This window comes from Rana temporaria, chromosome 13 (genome assembly GCF_905171775.1).
Source record: "Rana temporaria chromosome 13, aRanTem1.1, whole genome shotgun sequence".
Classification (NCBI taxonomy): domain Eukaryota; kingdom Metazoa; phylum Chordata; class Amphibia; order Anura; family Ranidae; genus Rana; species Rana temporaria.
The window spans coordinates 120,243,744-120,259,172 of record NC_053501.1 but is presented as its reverse complement, the minus strand read 5'-3'; the positions used below and the strand labels follow the sequence as shown (position 1 = coordinate 120,259,172).

Genomic DNA, 15,429 nt, shown 5'->3' with positions numbered 1-15,429 from the left:
CTCACACGTTGGGCATCAAAAATTAGATCTGGCTCACACACAGTTCCTCACATTGGGCACCAAAAATAAGACCTGTCTCACACATCAGGCTGAGGTTGGGCATCAAAAATTAGACCTGACTCACACAATGGGTCTCACGTTGGGCACCAAAAATGAGATCTGGCTCACACATAGTTCCTCACGTTGGGCACCAAAAAAGAGACCCGGTTCGCACATTTGGCCTCACATTGGGAACCAAAAATGAGACCTGGCTCACAATCTGTGTCTCGGTTCAGTAGGGTTGAGGTCAGGGCTCTGTGCAGGACACTCGTGTTCCTCCAAACCAAACTGGTCAAACCACGTCTTTTATGAAGTTGGATTTTGTACATCGGGGCACAGTCATGGGGGGAACAAAAAAGGGTCTTCACCCCAATCTGTTTCCACAAGGTTGGAGGAACCCAATTGTCTACAATGTCTTTTGTATGATGGCAGATTACCAGGACCCTTCACTGGAGACACCTAAATTCCATCATTTGTAGGGGGGTCCACATACTATCTTTGGTCAGTTAGGTAGGTGTGATGGTCAAGCCTTTGGCCAGTTAAGCTGGCAGTATGATTTTTGGATTGCTGGAGAGAACCAAAACACCTGGAGAACTTCTGCTTCCCATTTAACGCTCATGTTCCCCCAACCCCATCAGCGACAATTTGTGTACTGCTCAGTTTTTATCCATGAACTGCTCAGCTCAAACCTCTCCTGTATTGTACAGGTGTTGTGTCCCATACACAGTACTGTGATGGTTCTTCCCCCTCAGTAAAAGTAGAAGAACCGGCATCGATGGAGATGGACAACAGCCTAGCTGACAAAGAGGAGAGCTGCTACGACAACGCTGAGGCCGCGTTCAGCGATGACGATGAAGAACTCAACAACAAAACCACTGATAATGGTAAGAGCTCCTAGTCTTATCGAAACGCTAAACCAAAAATGGACTTTATTGCAGCTTTCCAGTCCTTGGGTGACTGCATTCCTTTTTTTTACCTGGAAATCCTGCCCGTAACACACTTCCTGTCTTTGGGTGACAACACTCACTGTACTGTCTTTGCAAGAGTAAACGTTGTCGCCCTAGGACAGGGATAACCTACAGAGCACTCCCTCATCTCCATGCCATAGGCGGGAGGGTGGTGTTCTGTAGTTCGCCAAAGACGCTTAGAAAAGCTGATAACTTTGAGATTTCAGTGCGCAGAAAGTTGCAAGATAACTGGGATTTCGAGTCGAACGGGAAATCTTTCTGTACTTGCAGAAAATATAATGCTACAGTTCAAAATGTTTAGATGGAGCCGGGTTGCCTAAATTTTTAAATTCTCGTCACAAGTCACCGAAAATACAAAAAGTGTCAGCTGATCATTTTGTAACTGGGGGAGGAAAAGAGAAAATCATCGCAAATGATGATAAAAAGTTCCCTGGATGTAATCCAGATGACCAATCCAGAGACTCGCATTGATAACACAAGACCCTTCCACCTACACGTATATGTGACTCCACACTGCCACATCCTGGTGATTCTATAAAGTGCAGGCCCAACCCTGATCTGTGTGGGCACCCGCAATGTGTAAAGCTAAGGACACCTCAGCTGCACATATAGTACTTGAGACATAGCGGCTTAGCTGAGGATGTAGCACCGTCCTCACTGTTGTAGCGCCTTAGCTGTGGACGTAGCACCTTCCTCCCTTAAGTTACAGCACTTTAGCTGTGGACATAGGCCCTTAGCTGTGGACATAGGCCCTTAGCTGTGGACGTAGCACCTTAGCTGTGGACGTAGCACCTTTAGCTGTGGACGTAGCACCTTAGATGTGGACGTAGGGCCTTAGATGTGGACGTAGGGCCTTAGATGTGGACCTAGCACCTTCATTCCTCAGGTAACAGCACTTTAGCTGTGGACATAGGGCCTTAGCTGTGGACGTAGGTCTTTAGATGTGGACGTAGCACCTTCATTCCTCAGGTAACAGCACCTTAGCTGTGGACATAGGACCTTAGATGTGGACGTAGGTCTTTAGATGTGGACCTAGCACCTTCATTCCTCAGGTAACAGCACCTTAGCTGTGGACATAGGACCTTAGATGTGGACGTAGCACCTTCATTCCTCAGGTAACAGCACCTTAGCTGTGGACATAGGACCTTAGATGTGGACGTAGGGCCTTAGATGTGGACCTAGCACCTTCATTCCTCAGGTAACAGCACTTTAGCTGTGGACATAGGGCCTTAGCTGTGGACGTAGCACCTTCCTCCATTAAGTTACAGCACTTTAGCTGTGGACATAGGACCTTAGATGTGGACGTAGGTCTTTACATGTGGACGTAGCACCTTCATTCCTCAGGTAACAGCACCTTAGCTGTGGACATAGGACCTTAGATGTGGACGTAGCACCTTCATTCCTCAGGGCCTTAGCTGTGGACGTAGCACCTTCATTCCTCAGGTAACAGCACCTTAGCTGTGGACATAGGACCTTAGATGTGGACGTAGCACCTTCATTCCTCAGGGCCTTAGCTGTGGACGTAGCACCTTCCTCCCTTAAGTTACAGCACTTTAGCTGTGGACATAGGCCCTTAGATGTGGACGTAGGTCCTTAGATGTGGACGTAGCACCTTCATTCCTCAGGGCCTTAGCTGTTGGTGTAGGGCCTTCGCTGTGGGGTTAGCACCTTCATTCCTCAGGGCTTTAGCTGTGGATGCAGCGCCTCCTTAGCTGTGGATGCAGCGCCTCCTTAGCTGTGGACGCATCGCCTTTATTTCTCAGGGCTTTAGCTGTGGACGTAGCAACTTCATTTCACAGGTAACAGCACCTTGGCTGTGCACGTAGCTCCTCCTTAGATGTAGGGCCTTGGCTGTGGACGTAGCGCCGCCTTAGATGTAGACGTAGGGCCTTGGCTGTGGACGTAGCGCCGCCTTAGATGTAGACGTAGGGCCTTGGCTGTGGACGTAGCGCCTCCTTGGATGTAGACTTAGGGCCTTGGCTGTGTACGTAGCGCCTCCTTGGATGTAGACGTAGGGCCTTGGCTGTGGACGTAGCGCCTCCTTAGATGTAGACGTAGGGCCTTGGCTGTGGACGTAGCCCCTCCTTAGATGTAGACGTAGGGCCTTGGCTGTGGACGTAGCCCCTCCTTAGATGTAGACGTAGGGCCTTGGCTGTGGACGTAGCCCCTCCTTAGATGTAGACGTAGGGCCTTGGCTGTGGACGTAGCGCCGCCTTAGATGTAGACGTAGGGCCTTGGCTGTGGACGTAGCGCCTCCTTAGATGTAGACGTAGGGCCTTGGCTGTGGACGTAGCACTTTCCTCAATGTTACAGCCCCTTAGCTGTAGATGTAGCGCCTTCCTCCCTTAAGTTACATAGGACGTGGGTCCTTAGATGTGGACGTAGCACCTTCATTCCTCAGGGCCTTAGCTGTTGGTGTAGGGCCTTCGCTGTGGGGTTAGCACCTTCATTCCTCAGGGCTTTAGCTGTGGATGCAGCGCCTCCTTAGCTGTGGATGCAGCGCCTCCTTAGCTGTGGACGCATCGCCTTTATTTCTCAGGGCTTTAGCTGTGGACGTAGCAACTTCATTTCACAGGTAACAGCACCTTGGCTGTGCACGTAGCTCCTCCTTAGATGTAGGGCCTTGGCTGTGGACGTAGCGCCGCCTTAGATGTAGACGTAGGGCCTTGGCTGTGGACGTAGCGCCGCCTTAGATGTAGACGTAGGGCCTTGGCTGTGGACGTAGCGCCTCCTTGGATGTAGACTTAGGGCCTTGGCTGTGTACGTAGCGCCTCCTTGGATGTAGACGTAGGGCCTTGGCTGTGGACGTAGCGCCTCCTTAGATGTAGACGTAGGGCCTTGGCTGTGGACGTAGCCCCTCCTTAGATGTAGACGTAGGGCCTTGGCTGTGGACGTAGCCCCTCCTTAGATGTAGACGTAGGGCCTTGGCTGTGGACGTAGCCCCTCCTTAGATGTAGACGTAGGGCCTTGGCTGTGGACGTAGCGCCGCCTTAGATGTAGACGTAGGGCCTTGGCTGTGGACGTAGCGCCTCCTTAGATGTAGACGTAGGGCCTTGGCTGTGGACGTAGCACTTTCCTCAATGTTACAGCCCCTTAGCTGTAGATGTAGCGCCTTCCTCCCTTAAGTTACATAGGACGTGGTGCCTTGGCTGTGAACGTTGGTGCCTTGGCTGTGAACGTTGGTGCCTTGGCTGTGAACGTTGGTGCCTTGGCTGTGAACATAGAACCTTCCTCCTCAAAGTTATGGTGACACACATAAAGCCCAGACAGGCCAAAAATAGCCAAAGCCCCCCCTGCATGTGACGACACCAAACAACGACCAACATCGAGGGCTGAACCATCTCTTTATGTATTTTTCTCGCATCCCCAGGAAAGAAACGGGACTTCAGGTTTCACCCCATCAAAGAGACGATCGTTGAGGAGCCGGCGGACATCACGCCGTATCTGGAGCAGCTGGAAGAGCCGCTGAGAGAGAAAGTTGTTTCTTTGCAGAAGGAAAGGTGAGTAGTTTATGTATATGGTACCTTTCCCTTCTCCTGCCCATCAATAAAAGTGATCACTGGGGGGGGGGGGGGGGGGTTCGTCCTTTATACAGTAGACTGATGACCCCATTTTCCCAGACTGCACCTCTCGAGATTTGTACCCGTTAGTGTTTATTGTTACATGATGTTGCACAGCATAAAGCAGGGAGCTGAGTGTAATCTGAGACCTGAGTAATGCATAATCCCCCCACTACACAAACTCGTAGGAAAAGGATATGCTTGGTTACAAAGTTAGCCAAGAACAGGGGATGGGCTGTCGGGACAGAGAATGCTAAGAGAGCGGGTTTCTGAGAGCACTTTATAAGTCCTTCGATACCCTCCGATGCTTGTTGTGGTGACTCTGTGCCGCTTTGATACCTGATGTGTTTAGTATTCGGAGGTCATGATGCCTTCTTGTTTATATCTTGCAGTGATATGGAGTCGCAGTGCGAGTTGATGCAAGATATAGTGGAGCAGATCCTGGAGGTAAGTGCTTGTGAAGCTGCTACTTAAGACCGATGTTTCAGATGAACCACTTGCCAATGCCCAACAGTACTGGCTCCCCAAGGCTCGGCGACGTGCCCAACTTAGACGTAGGGCCTTGGCTGTGGACGTAGCGCCTCCTTAGATGTAGACGTAGGGCCTTGGCTGTGGACGTAGCGCCTCCTTGGATGTAGACGTAGGGCCTTGGCTGTGGACGTAGCGCCTCCTTAGATGTAGACGTAGGGCCTTGGCTGTGGACGTAGCGCCTCCTTAGATGTAGACGTAGGGCCTTGGCTGTGGACGTAGCGCCTCCTTGGATGTAGACGTAGGGCCTTGGCTGTGGACGTAGCGCCGCCTTAGATGTAGACGTAGCGCCTCCTTAGATGTAGACGTAGGGCCTTGGCTGTGGACGTAGCGCCGCCTTAGATGTAGACGTAGGGCCTTGGCTGTGGACGTAGCGCCGCCTTAGATGTAGACGTAGGGCCTTGGCTGTGAACGTAGCGCCTCCTTAGATGTAGACGTAGGGCCTTGGCTGTGGACGTAGCGCCGCCTTAGATGTAGACGTAGGGCCTTGGCTGTGGACGTAGCGCCGCCTTAGATGTAGACGTAGGGCCTTGGCTGTGGACGTAGCGCCGCCTTAGATGTAGACGTAGGGCCTTGGCTGTGGACGTAGCGCCGCCTTCGATGTAGACGTAGGGCCTTGGCTGTGGACGTAGCGCCGCCTTAGATGTAAACGCAGGGCCTTGGCTGTGGACGTAGCCCCTCCTTAGATGTAGACGTAGGGCCTTGGCTGTGGACGTAGCGCCGCCTTAGATGTAGACGTAGGGCCTTGGCTGTGGACGTAGCGCCGCCTTAGATGTAGACGTAGGGCCTTGGCTGTGGACGTAGCGCCGCCTTAGATGTAGACGTAGGGCCTTGGCTGTGGACGTAGCGCCGCCTTCGATGTAGACGTAGGGCCTTGGCTGTGGACGTAGCGCCGCCTTAGATGTAGACGTAGGGCCTTGGCTGTGGACGTAGCCCCTCCTTAGATGTAGACGTAGGGCCTTGGCTGTGGACGTAGCGCCGCCTTAGATGTAGACGTAGGGCCTTGGCTGTGGACGTAGCGCCGCCTTAGATGTAGACGTAGGGCCTTGGCTGTGGCTGTGAACCACTTGCCGACGCCCAACAGTACTGGCTCCCCAAGGCTCGGTGACGTGCCCGACTGTCGTGCTGAACTTCCAGGTTTACGGGAGCCCCCTGCCTCTCCTGCTGTGGTTGGATGTAGCACAAGTTGGTCAGCAGGCTCGCAGCCAAGGATTTTGGTTGTGAGCCTGCTGATTGCTGTGGCCAATCACAGCCACCAATCATCCCTCCCCAGCCAGTGCCAGTCAGAGGCGTCACTAGAACCTTCAGGGCCACGGTGCAAGAAACCATGAAGGGACACCAGGCTGTGGCCCTTCCCTATAGAACCTTCAGGGCCGCAGTGCAAGAAACCATGAAGGGATCCCCAGGCTGTGGCCCTTCCCTATAGAACCTTCAGGGCCACAGTGCAAGGAACCATGAAGGGATCCCCAGGCTGTGGCCCTTCTCTATAGAACCTTCAGGGCCGCAGTGCAAGAAACCATGAAGGGATCCCCAGGCTGTGGCCCTTCCCTATAGAACCTTCAGAGCAGCGGTGCAAGAAACCATGAAGGGACACCAGGCTGTGGCCCTTCCCTATATATATAGAACCTTCAGGGCCGCGTGTAAGAAACCATGAAGGGACCCCAGGCTGTGGCCCTTTCCTATAGAATCTTTAGGGCAGCGGTGCAAGAAACCATGAAGGGACACCAGGCTGTGGCCCTTCCCTATAGAACCTTCAGGGCCGCGGTGCAAGAAACCATGAAGGGATCCCCAGGCTGTGGCCCTTTCCTATAGAATCTTTAGGGCCGCGGTGCAAGAAACCATGAAGGGGCTGTGGCCCTTCCCTACGAGCTCGGGGGCAGATTGCCAGGGCCCGGTCGCAAATGCGACCTTTGTGACCTTGGTATTTCCGCCACTGGTGTCAGTATTTTTTCATTGCTTTCCCTGAAGCATGGTAGCGAGTATTGCCTGCCAAGTATAGCGTTGTTATCTTGACCTAGGAGCCAATTTCCAGGTAAGATCCTTCCTGTAGGGTTCCAATGTCCAGGGACTTTTGACGTGCCGATCCCGCCATCTGAGGACCAATGTAGACCGTACACTTGGTACTTGCCAAGTAGACTAATGCTTTCATCACTGGAAGGGCCAATGCAATGTCCCCTACTCGTCTCCTTCCAAGCCGGAGTATGGCCGAGTGAGAGGGTGGCCTTCCACCAGGAGGCTCGGAGGTGAACTCTCTCTTCTCTTCTTCTTCGCAGGATGAATTTGATTCAGAACAGTTGTCCATTTTGGCTTCCTGTCTCCATGAGTTGTTCAAGCACCATTTCCGGGGAGAGGTCCTACCAGAGGAGATCACAGATGAGTAAGTGCCCCCCGACCCTTGTGGCCAGATATTTTGTTCTTCTCCGTAAGGCCAGAAGGCTTCTCCATCCAAAGCTCTTGAAAGGGGTCATGTTTGTTGGGTTACAACTGAGCTGAAGCTAAAAGACGTGAACTAGTTCATGACGGTACCAGATTTTTAGGGTATTGTTGTATATACTCGAGTATAGGCCGAGTTTTTCCGAAAATTTGCCGTGTCAGTATTGATGCGAAGGTTGATTACGCCGTACATGGTCCCCTCCGATTCACAGCAGTGTATAGGAAGTCTACGCTGTCCCGCCTCCTACTCCTCGTCCACCTGTGACGTTACAGTGGACGGCGCAGACTTCCTATACACACAGCCCTGCTGTGAATCGGAGGGGACAATGTCCGGCGTAATATGGCTTTCCTTTCCTCCGCATCAATACTGACACGGCGGATAAGGTACATGGTAAAATGGGCACGGTGAGGCTGGCTTGTGGGCGCGGTGAGGCTGGCTGGCTTGTGGGCGCGGTGAGGCTGGCTTGCTTGTGGGCGCGGTGAGGCTTGCTTGCTTGTGGGCGCGGTGAGGCTTGCTTGTGGGCGCGGTGAGGCTTGCTTGTGGGCGCGGTGAGGCTTGCTTGTGGGCGCGGTGAGGCTTGCTTGTGGGCGCGGTGAGGCTTGCTTGTGGGCGCGGTGAGGCTTGCTTGTGGGCGTGGTGAGGCTTGCTTGCTTATGGGCACGGTGAGGCTGGCAAATGGGCACGGTGAGGCTGGCAAATGGGCACGGTGAGGCTGGCAAATGGGCACGGTGAGGCTGGCAAATGGGCACGGTGAGGCTGGCTTATGGGCGCGGTGAGGCTGGCTTATGGGCGCGGTGCGGCTGGCTTATGGGCGCGGTGAGGCTTGCAAATGGGCGGAGGGGAGGCTTGCAAATGGGCGCGGTGAGGCTTGCAAATGGGCGCGGTGAGGCTGGCTTATGGGCGCGGTGAGGCTGGCTTATGGGCGCGGTGAGGCTGGCTTATGGGCGCGGTGCGGCTGGCTTATGGGCGCGGTGAGGCTTGCAAATGGGCGGAGGGGAGGCTTGCAAATTGGGCGCGGTGAGGCTTGCAAATGGGCGCGGTGAGGCTGGCTTATGGGCGCGGTGAGGCTGGCTTATGGGCGCGGTGAGGCTGGCTTATGGGCACGGTGAGGCTGGCTTATGGGCGCGGTGAGGCTGGCTTATGGGCGCGGTGCGGCTGGCTTATGGGCGCGGTGCGGCTTGCAAATGGGCGCGGTGAGGCTTGCAAATGGGCGCGGTGAGGCTTGCAAATGGGCGCGGTGAGGCTGGCTTATGGGCGCGGTGAGGCTGGCTTATGGGCGCGGTGCGGCTGGCTTATGGGCGCGGTGCGGCTGGCTTATGGGCGCGGTGCGGCTGGCTTATGGGCGCGGTGCGGCTGGCTTATGGGCGCTGTGCGGCTGGCTTATGGGCGCTGTGCGGCTGGCTTATGGGCGCGGTGCGGCTGGCTTATGGGCGCGGTGCGGCTGGCTTATGGGCGCTGTGCGGCTGGCTTATGGGCGCTGTGCGGCTGGCTTATGGGCGCTGTGCGGCTGGCTTATGGGCGCTGTGAGGCTGGCTTATGGGCGCGGTGATGCTGGCTTATAGGCGCAGACTTTGCTGACAAATGGGCAAAGTGAGGCTGCCGATGGGCATTGTGGACCCTCTTTTTCCACTTTCAGTAGCTGCTTCGTTCTCACCCTAGGCTTATACTCGAGTCAATACGTTTTCCCAGTTTTTTTGTGGTAAAATTAGGTGCCTCGGCTTATATACGGGTCGGCTTATACTCGAGTATATACAGTAGTTGAGTCGCACAAGGTAGAATGTGAGGGGTAATAAGGGTGATGAAGCCCATAAATGTGGAGCTTCAGCAATATACCGGCCACCTCCAGAAGGATCACGTACAAGATATGTGAGACAATGGCCTGTGGTGGTCATGTTGGTGCAATATGAAGGACTGAGGGGTGACTGGGACAGTAGCGCAGGCATTTGGCCTAAGGGTCGACATTAGGAAGTGTTTTTGTAAAAGAGGATGAAAGAATTCCATTGGTGGACTCTGTGGGACCTTTGGTGGTGGGGTTGGATGGTAACACATGGAGACGCTGTGGTTGGCCTTAAAGGAAATGGGAGTGGAATATTCCGACTGATCGGAATAAATGACATTTGTTGGACCTCCTACATTAGGTTGGCTTACCTGTTACCATCTGACAATGTTTTCATGTGTTTATCAGGTCTCTGGAGGAGACGGTCGGGAAACCCCTCTACCTGATATTTAGGTAAGTCTCCTTTACATCCTCTTCACTCAGCCCAGGCTCACCAAGACTTTATCATCTTCACGTTCCTTTATCTTCTCTCTACAGAAACCTGATCCAGATGCAAGAAGATAGCAATGGCTTCTCCCTTCTTCTAGACTTGCTGTCTGAACTCTATCAGAAACAGCCCAAGATTGGCTATCACCTGCTGTACTACTTAAAGGCCAGGTAAGGTGATCCGATAGGTTGGGTAGCAAAGACTGGCATAGGATGGGCTGCGGAATAAAGATTAGTATAGGATAAGTTGTAGAACAGAGACTGCTATACGATATGCTGCAGAGTGGAGACTGGTATGTGAAAGGTTGGAGACTTGAGTATGATAGGATGGAGGAATAGATACAGTTATTTGATAGGTTGGGGAATGGAGACTGGTATAGGATTGGTTTAGGAATGTAGAATGGTTTACTATAGCCTGGTGAAGACTGGTATACGATTGGTTGGAGAGCTCTGAATGGTATACATCAGGTTGGGGAATGGAGACTCATACACTGGGTTGGGGGACAAGAGACTGGTGTAGGGTGTGTTGGGGGACCAGAGACTGGCGTAGGGTGTGTTGGGGGACCAGAGACGGGCGTAGGATTGGTTGGGGGACCAGAGACTGGCGTAGGATGGGTTGGGGGACCAGGGACTGGCGTAGGGTCGGTTGGGGGACCAGAGACTGGCGTAGGGTGGGTTGGGGGACCAGAGACTGGCGTAGGGTGTGTTGGATGACCAGAGACTGGAGTAGGGTGGGTTGGGGGACCAGAGACTGGCGTAGGATGGGTTGGGGGACCAGGGACTGGCGTAGGGTGGGTTGGGGGACCAGAGACTGGCGTGTGATTGGTTGGGGGACCAGGGACTGGCGTAGGGTGGGTTGGGGGACCAGAGACTGGCGTGTGATGGGTTGGGGGACCAGAGACTGGCGTGTGACGGGTTGGGGGACCAGAGACTGGCGTGTGACGGGTTGGGGGACCAGAGACTGGCGTGTGACGGGTTGGGGGACCAGAGACTGGCGTGTGACGGGTTGGGGGACCAGAGACTGGCGTGTGGTGGGTTGGGGGACCAGAGACTGGCGTGTGATGGGTTGGGGACCAGAGACTGGCATAGGATGTGTTGGGGACCAGAGACTGGCATAGGATGTGTTGGGGACCAGAGACTGGCATAGGATGGGTTGGGGGACCAGAGACTGGCGTGTGATGGGTTGGGGGACCAGAGACTGGCGTGTGATGGGTTGGGGGACCAGAGACTGGCGTGTGATGGGTTGGGGGACCAGGGACTGGCGTAGGGTGGGTTGGGGGGGCCAGAGACTGGGATGGGTTGGGGGGCCAGAGACTGACGTGTGACGGGTTGGGGGACCAGAGACTGGCGCGTGACGGGTTGGGGGACCAGAGACTGGCGCGGGACGGGTTGGGGGACCAGAGACTGGCGCGGGACGGGTTGGGGGACCAGAGACTGGCGCGGGACGGGTTGGGGGACCAGAGACTGGCGCGGGACGGGTTGGGGGACCAGAGACTGGTATACAATGCTTTTGAATATGATGTGGGCGGGGGATAGCAGAATAATATATGATAGGATGGGGTCAGTGCCTTGTTTGGCGTCGGCTGTGAGATCTCTTCCCCTCCCCCGGCAGGGTCTTTATCAGGTCAGGGATTTAATCCTCCTCATTATTTTCTTCTTCTACTTAATAACATCCAGTGTCTGTTTTCTGCGTCCGGATTGTTTATTGCAACTAATTAATTGGCAGAACAAATTTTCCTCCTAATCAGAGAACACTGCTTCCTGACAGATGAAAAGTTTTCTCTGTTCTGAGACATGGCTGGCAGCGCCCTCTGCCCCGCACCTCCGCCGCTGCCCTCTGCCCCGCCGCGCCCTCTGCCCCGCTCCTCCGCCGCGACCCTCTGCCCCGCTCCTCCGCCGCGACCCTCTGCCCCTCGCCTCCGCCGCGACCCTCTGCCCCGCTCCTCCGCCTCTGCCCCGCCGCGCCCTCTGCCCCGCGCCTCCGCCGCGACCCTCTGCCCCGCGCCTCCGCCGCGACCCTCTGCCCCGTGCCTCCGCCGCGACCCTCTGCCCCGCGCCTCCGCCGCGACCCTCTGCCCCGCACACGCGGCAATGGAAGGCACTATTGCTGAGATTTACCTACTTGTCCCGTACCTGAGAGAAGACTGAAATGAGGAGTGGCCTCTTCTGTATCTCCAACCCAATTGTCTCAATAGACGTGGAACACCTGAGACAGGAGGAACCCGAGTACCAGTAGATGTGGATGGAAGAACCTCGGACTGGAAATGCCAACCTTGAGGATCCCGCAGAAAGGCACCATTTATGAGATTTACCTACTTGTCCCGTTCCTGAAAGAAGACTGAAATGACGAGAGTGGCATCTCCTGTATGTCGGACCCAATCACCTCTGGACGTAGAACAGACAGTATGGGAGGAACACGAGTACCAGTAGTTGTTGAGGGAAGCACATTGGACTGGAGATGCCAACCCTGAGGATCCAGCAGAAGGAAGGCACCATTGCGAGATTTACCTACTCGTCCCGTACCTGAAAGAAGACTGAAATGACGAGAGTGGCCTCTCCTGTATCTCCGACCCAATCGCCTCTGGGCGTAGAACAGACAGGAGGAACACGAGTACCAGTAGATTTTGAGGGAAGCACATTGGACTGGAGATGCCAACCCTGAGGATCCCGAAGGAAGGCACCATTGCCGAGATTTACCTACTCGTCCCGTACCTGAAAGAAGACTGAAATGACGAGAGTGGCCTCTCCTGTATCTCCGACCCAATCGCCACTGGGCGTAGAACAGACGGGACAGGAAGAAACCAGTAGATGTTGAGGGAAGCACATTGGACTGGAGATGCCAACCCTGAGGATCCCAAAGGAAGGCACCATTGCCGAGATTTACCTACTCGTCCCGTACCTGAAAGAAGACTGAAATGACGAGAGTGGCATCTCCTGTATCTCCGACCCAATCGTCTCCTGGACGTAGAACAAACAGGACAGGAGGAACCAGTAGATGTTGAGGGAAGACCCTCAGACTGGAGATGCCAACCCCGAGGATCCAGCAGAAGATCGGGCCTGGAGTGTCAAGAGAACAGTAGCACCACCAGAGGTTAAAGGGGGAACTCGGAGCTGCAGATTCAGGAGGGCATGAAATTCTATAAACAAGATGTACAGAGATTGGTACACAACGTTCCGCACAGCAGTCAGTAACATCCAGCAAATACCAGTGGGAGAATAGAGAACCAAAAGCCATAAAAGTAATGGAAACCATAGAACAAAACTATTGCTTTGGTATTGAATATGCAGCCAGGAGAGAGCCTGATGATGTCACACCGTGGAAGGGTGTGGCTACGTGTTTCAAGCCCCTGTGAGGCTTGACAAAGAGGTTGTCCAACGAAACGCGTTGCCACACACAACACACAGCGCGGGATGAGCCCACTTCTATTTATGTTCGTGCGACTAGCTACTATTCTGTGTCGTGTTTTCTGGGATGAGACATATGTACCCAAGGATGTAGATGTCTGCCGTGGTCAGGAATTGGTGGCGTAGATAGTCTTCCCATCACCACCATCTCCGTCGTATATCAAAATCTGAGAAACCAAAACTGTTATTGTGGCCCCTTGTGGCAGTTGATTGGATTTCGTTTGGTCAATAAGGGAGATTGTGATTGGTTATTGGGGGGGGGGCTTGTTTCTGTGCACACTGTATGGGTCTCTGATATCCCCCACCGTACCTTGACTCCATTTTGGCCTCTAATTCTGCCCCATGGCTTCCTTTCTGCAGCAAAGCCGCGGCCGGGAAGATGAACTTATACGAGTCGTTTGCTCAGGCCACCCAACTCGGGGATCTGCACACCTGCCTGATGATGGACATGAAGGCCTGCCAGGAGGACGACGTGCGCCTGCTGTGTTACCTGACCCCCTCCATATACAGCGAGGTACAGCCAACACATTATCCAGATGGGGATCTGTAGGGTGAAGGTGCAGGATTTGGGGGATGATCTGAGGGGTGAAGGTGCAGGAATTGGGTTGATCTGAGGGGTGAAGGTGCAGGAATTGGGCCATGATTTGAGGGGTGATGGTGCAGGAATTGGGTTGATCTGAGGGGTGAAGGTGCAGGAATTGGGGGATGATCTGAGGGGTGAAGGTGCAGGAATTGGGGGATGATCTGAGGGGTGAAGGTGCAGGAATTGGGGGTTGATGTGAGGGGTGAAGGTGCAGGAATTGGGGGATGATGTGAGGGGTGAAGGTGCAGGAATTGGGGGATGATCTGAGGGGTGAAGGTGCAGGAATTGGGGGATGATTTTAGGGGGGAAGGTGCAGGAATTGGGTTGATCTGAGGGGTGAAAGTGCAGGAACTGGGGTGATTTGAGGGGTGAAGGTGCAGAAATTGGGTTGATCAGAGGGGTGAAGGTGCAGGAATTGGGGTGATGTGAAGGTGCAGGAACTGTGGTGATGTGAGGGGTGAAGGTGCAGGAATTGGGGCATGATTTGAGGGGGGAAGGTGCAGGAATTGGGGTGATGTGAGGGGTGAAGGTGCAGGAATTGGGATAATCTGAGGGGTGAAGGTGCAGGAATTGGGATGATGTGAGGGGTGAAGGTGCAGGAATTGGGGGTTGATCTGAGGGGTGAAGGTGCAGGAATTGGGGTGATGTGAGGGGTGAAGGTGCAGGAATTGGGTTGATCTGACGGGTGAAGGTGCAGGAATTGGGGTGATGTGAGGGGTGAAGGTGCAGGAATTGGGGTGATGTGAGGGGTGAAGGTGCAGGAACTGTGGTGATGTGAGGGGTGAAGGTGCAGGAACTGTGGTGATGTGAGGGGTGAAGGTGCAGGAACTGTGGTGATGTGAAGGTGCAGGAACTGGGGTGATGTGAGAGGTGAATGTGCAGGAACTGGGGTGATGTGAGGGGTGAAGGTGCAGAAATTGGGGTGATCTGAGAGGTAAAGGTGCAGGAACTGGGGTGATGTGAGGGGTGAAGGTGCAGAAATTGGGGTGATGTGAGGGGTGAAGGTGCAGGAGCTGGGGTGATTTGAGAGGTAAAGGTGCAGGAACTGGGGTGATGTGAGGGGTGAAGGTGCAGGAACTGGGGTGATGTGAAGGTGCAGGAACTGGGGTGATGTGAGGGGTGAAGGTGCAGGAACTGGGGTGATGTGAGGGGTGAAGGTGCAGGAATTGGGGTGATGTGAGGGGTGAAGGTGCAGGAATTGGGGTGAAAGAGTAGTTGTTGGGAGGCGGATGGGTAATTCAATAACTTGGCAGCCTGAGCCGTGCTGGGCGATGGGGCAGCCATCTTGGTTTCGGTATAACTGAATTTCCGGCTACACAGCAGGAGGATCTCACTCTCTTCTTCTCTCTCTCCAGTTTCCAGACGAAACGCTGCGGAGCGGAGAGCTCCTGAACATGATTGTGGCCGTCATTGACTCCGCCCAGGTAGGGGTGTGGCTTGTAATGTGTAATAATGGCCACGCGTAGGCAGAGCAGCGCTGAGCTCTGTACGGGGAGCAGTGGGTCAGTAACGTCCTGTTTATGTCTCAGCTGCAGGAACTGGTGTGTCACGTCATGATGGGGAACCTGGTGATGTTTCGGAAGGACTCTGTGCTCAACATTCTAAGTAAGTGCTCTAGGTTGGGGGTGGAGTGCCCGGGGTTTGGGGGG

The 15,429-nt window shown here is 54.2% G+C and overlaps 1 protein-coding gene across 2 annotated transcripts in view; it reads left to right on the top strand.

Annotated features, from left to right (window-relative positions):
• Positions 1-746: 746 nt before the first annotated feature.
• Positions 747-15,429, top strand: part of INTS3 (integrator complex subunit 3) — a gene marked incomplete at its 5' end in the record, with an annotated part of 33,810 nt that continues 19,127 nt past the window's right edge. For both annotated transcript variants that reach the window (XM_040332791.1, XM_040332790.1), the window contains 9 exon segments: positions 747-923; positions 4,378-4,507; positions 4,960-5,014; positions 7,369-7,472; positions 9,715-9,759; positions 9,844-9,963; positions 13,558-13,711; positions 15,136-15,204; positions 15,310-15,385. In XM_040332791.1, coding sequence (XP_040188725.1) covers positions 747-923; positions 4,378-4,507; positions 4,960-5,014; positions 7,369-7,472; positions 9,715-9,759; positions 9,844-9,963; positions 13,558-13,711; positions 15,136-15,204; positions 15,310-15,385 — 930 coding nt within the window.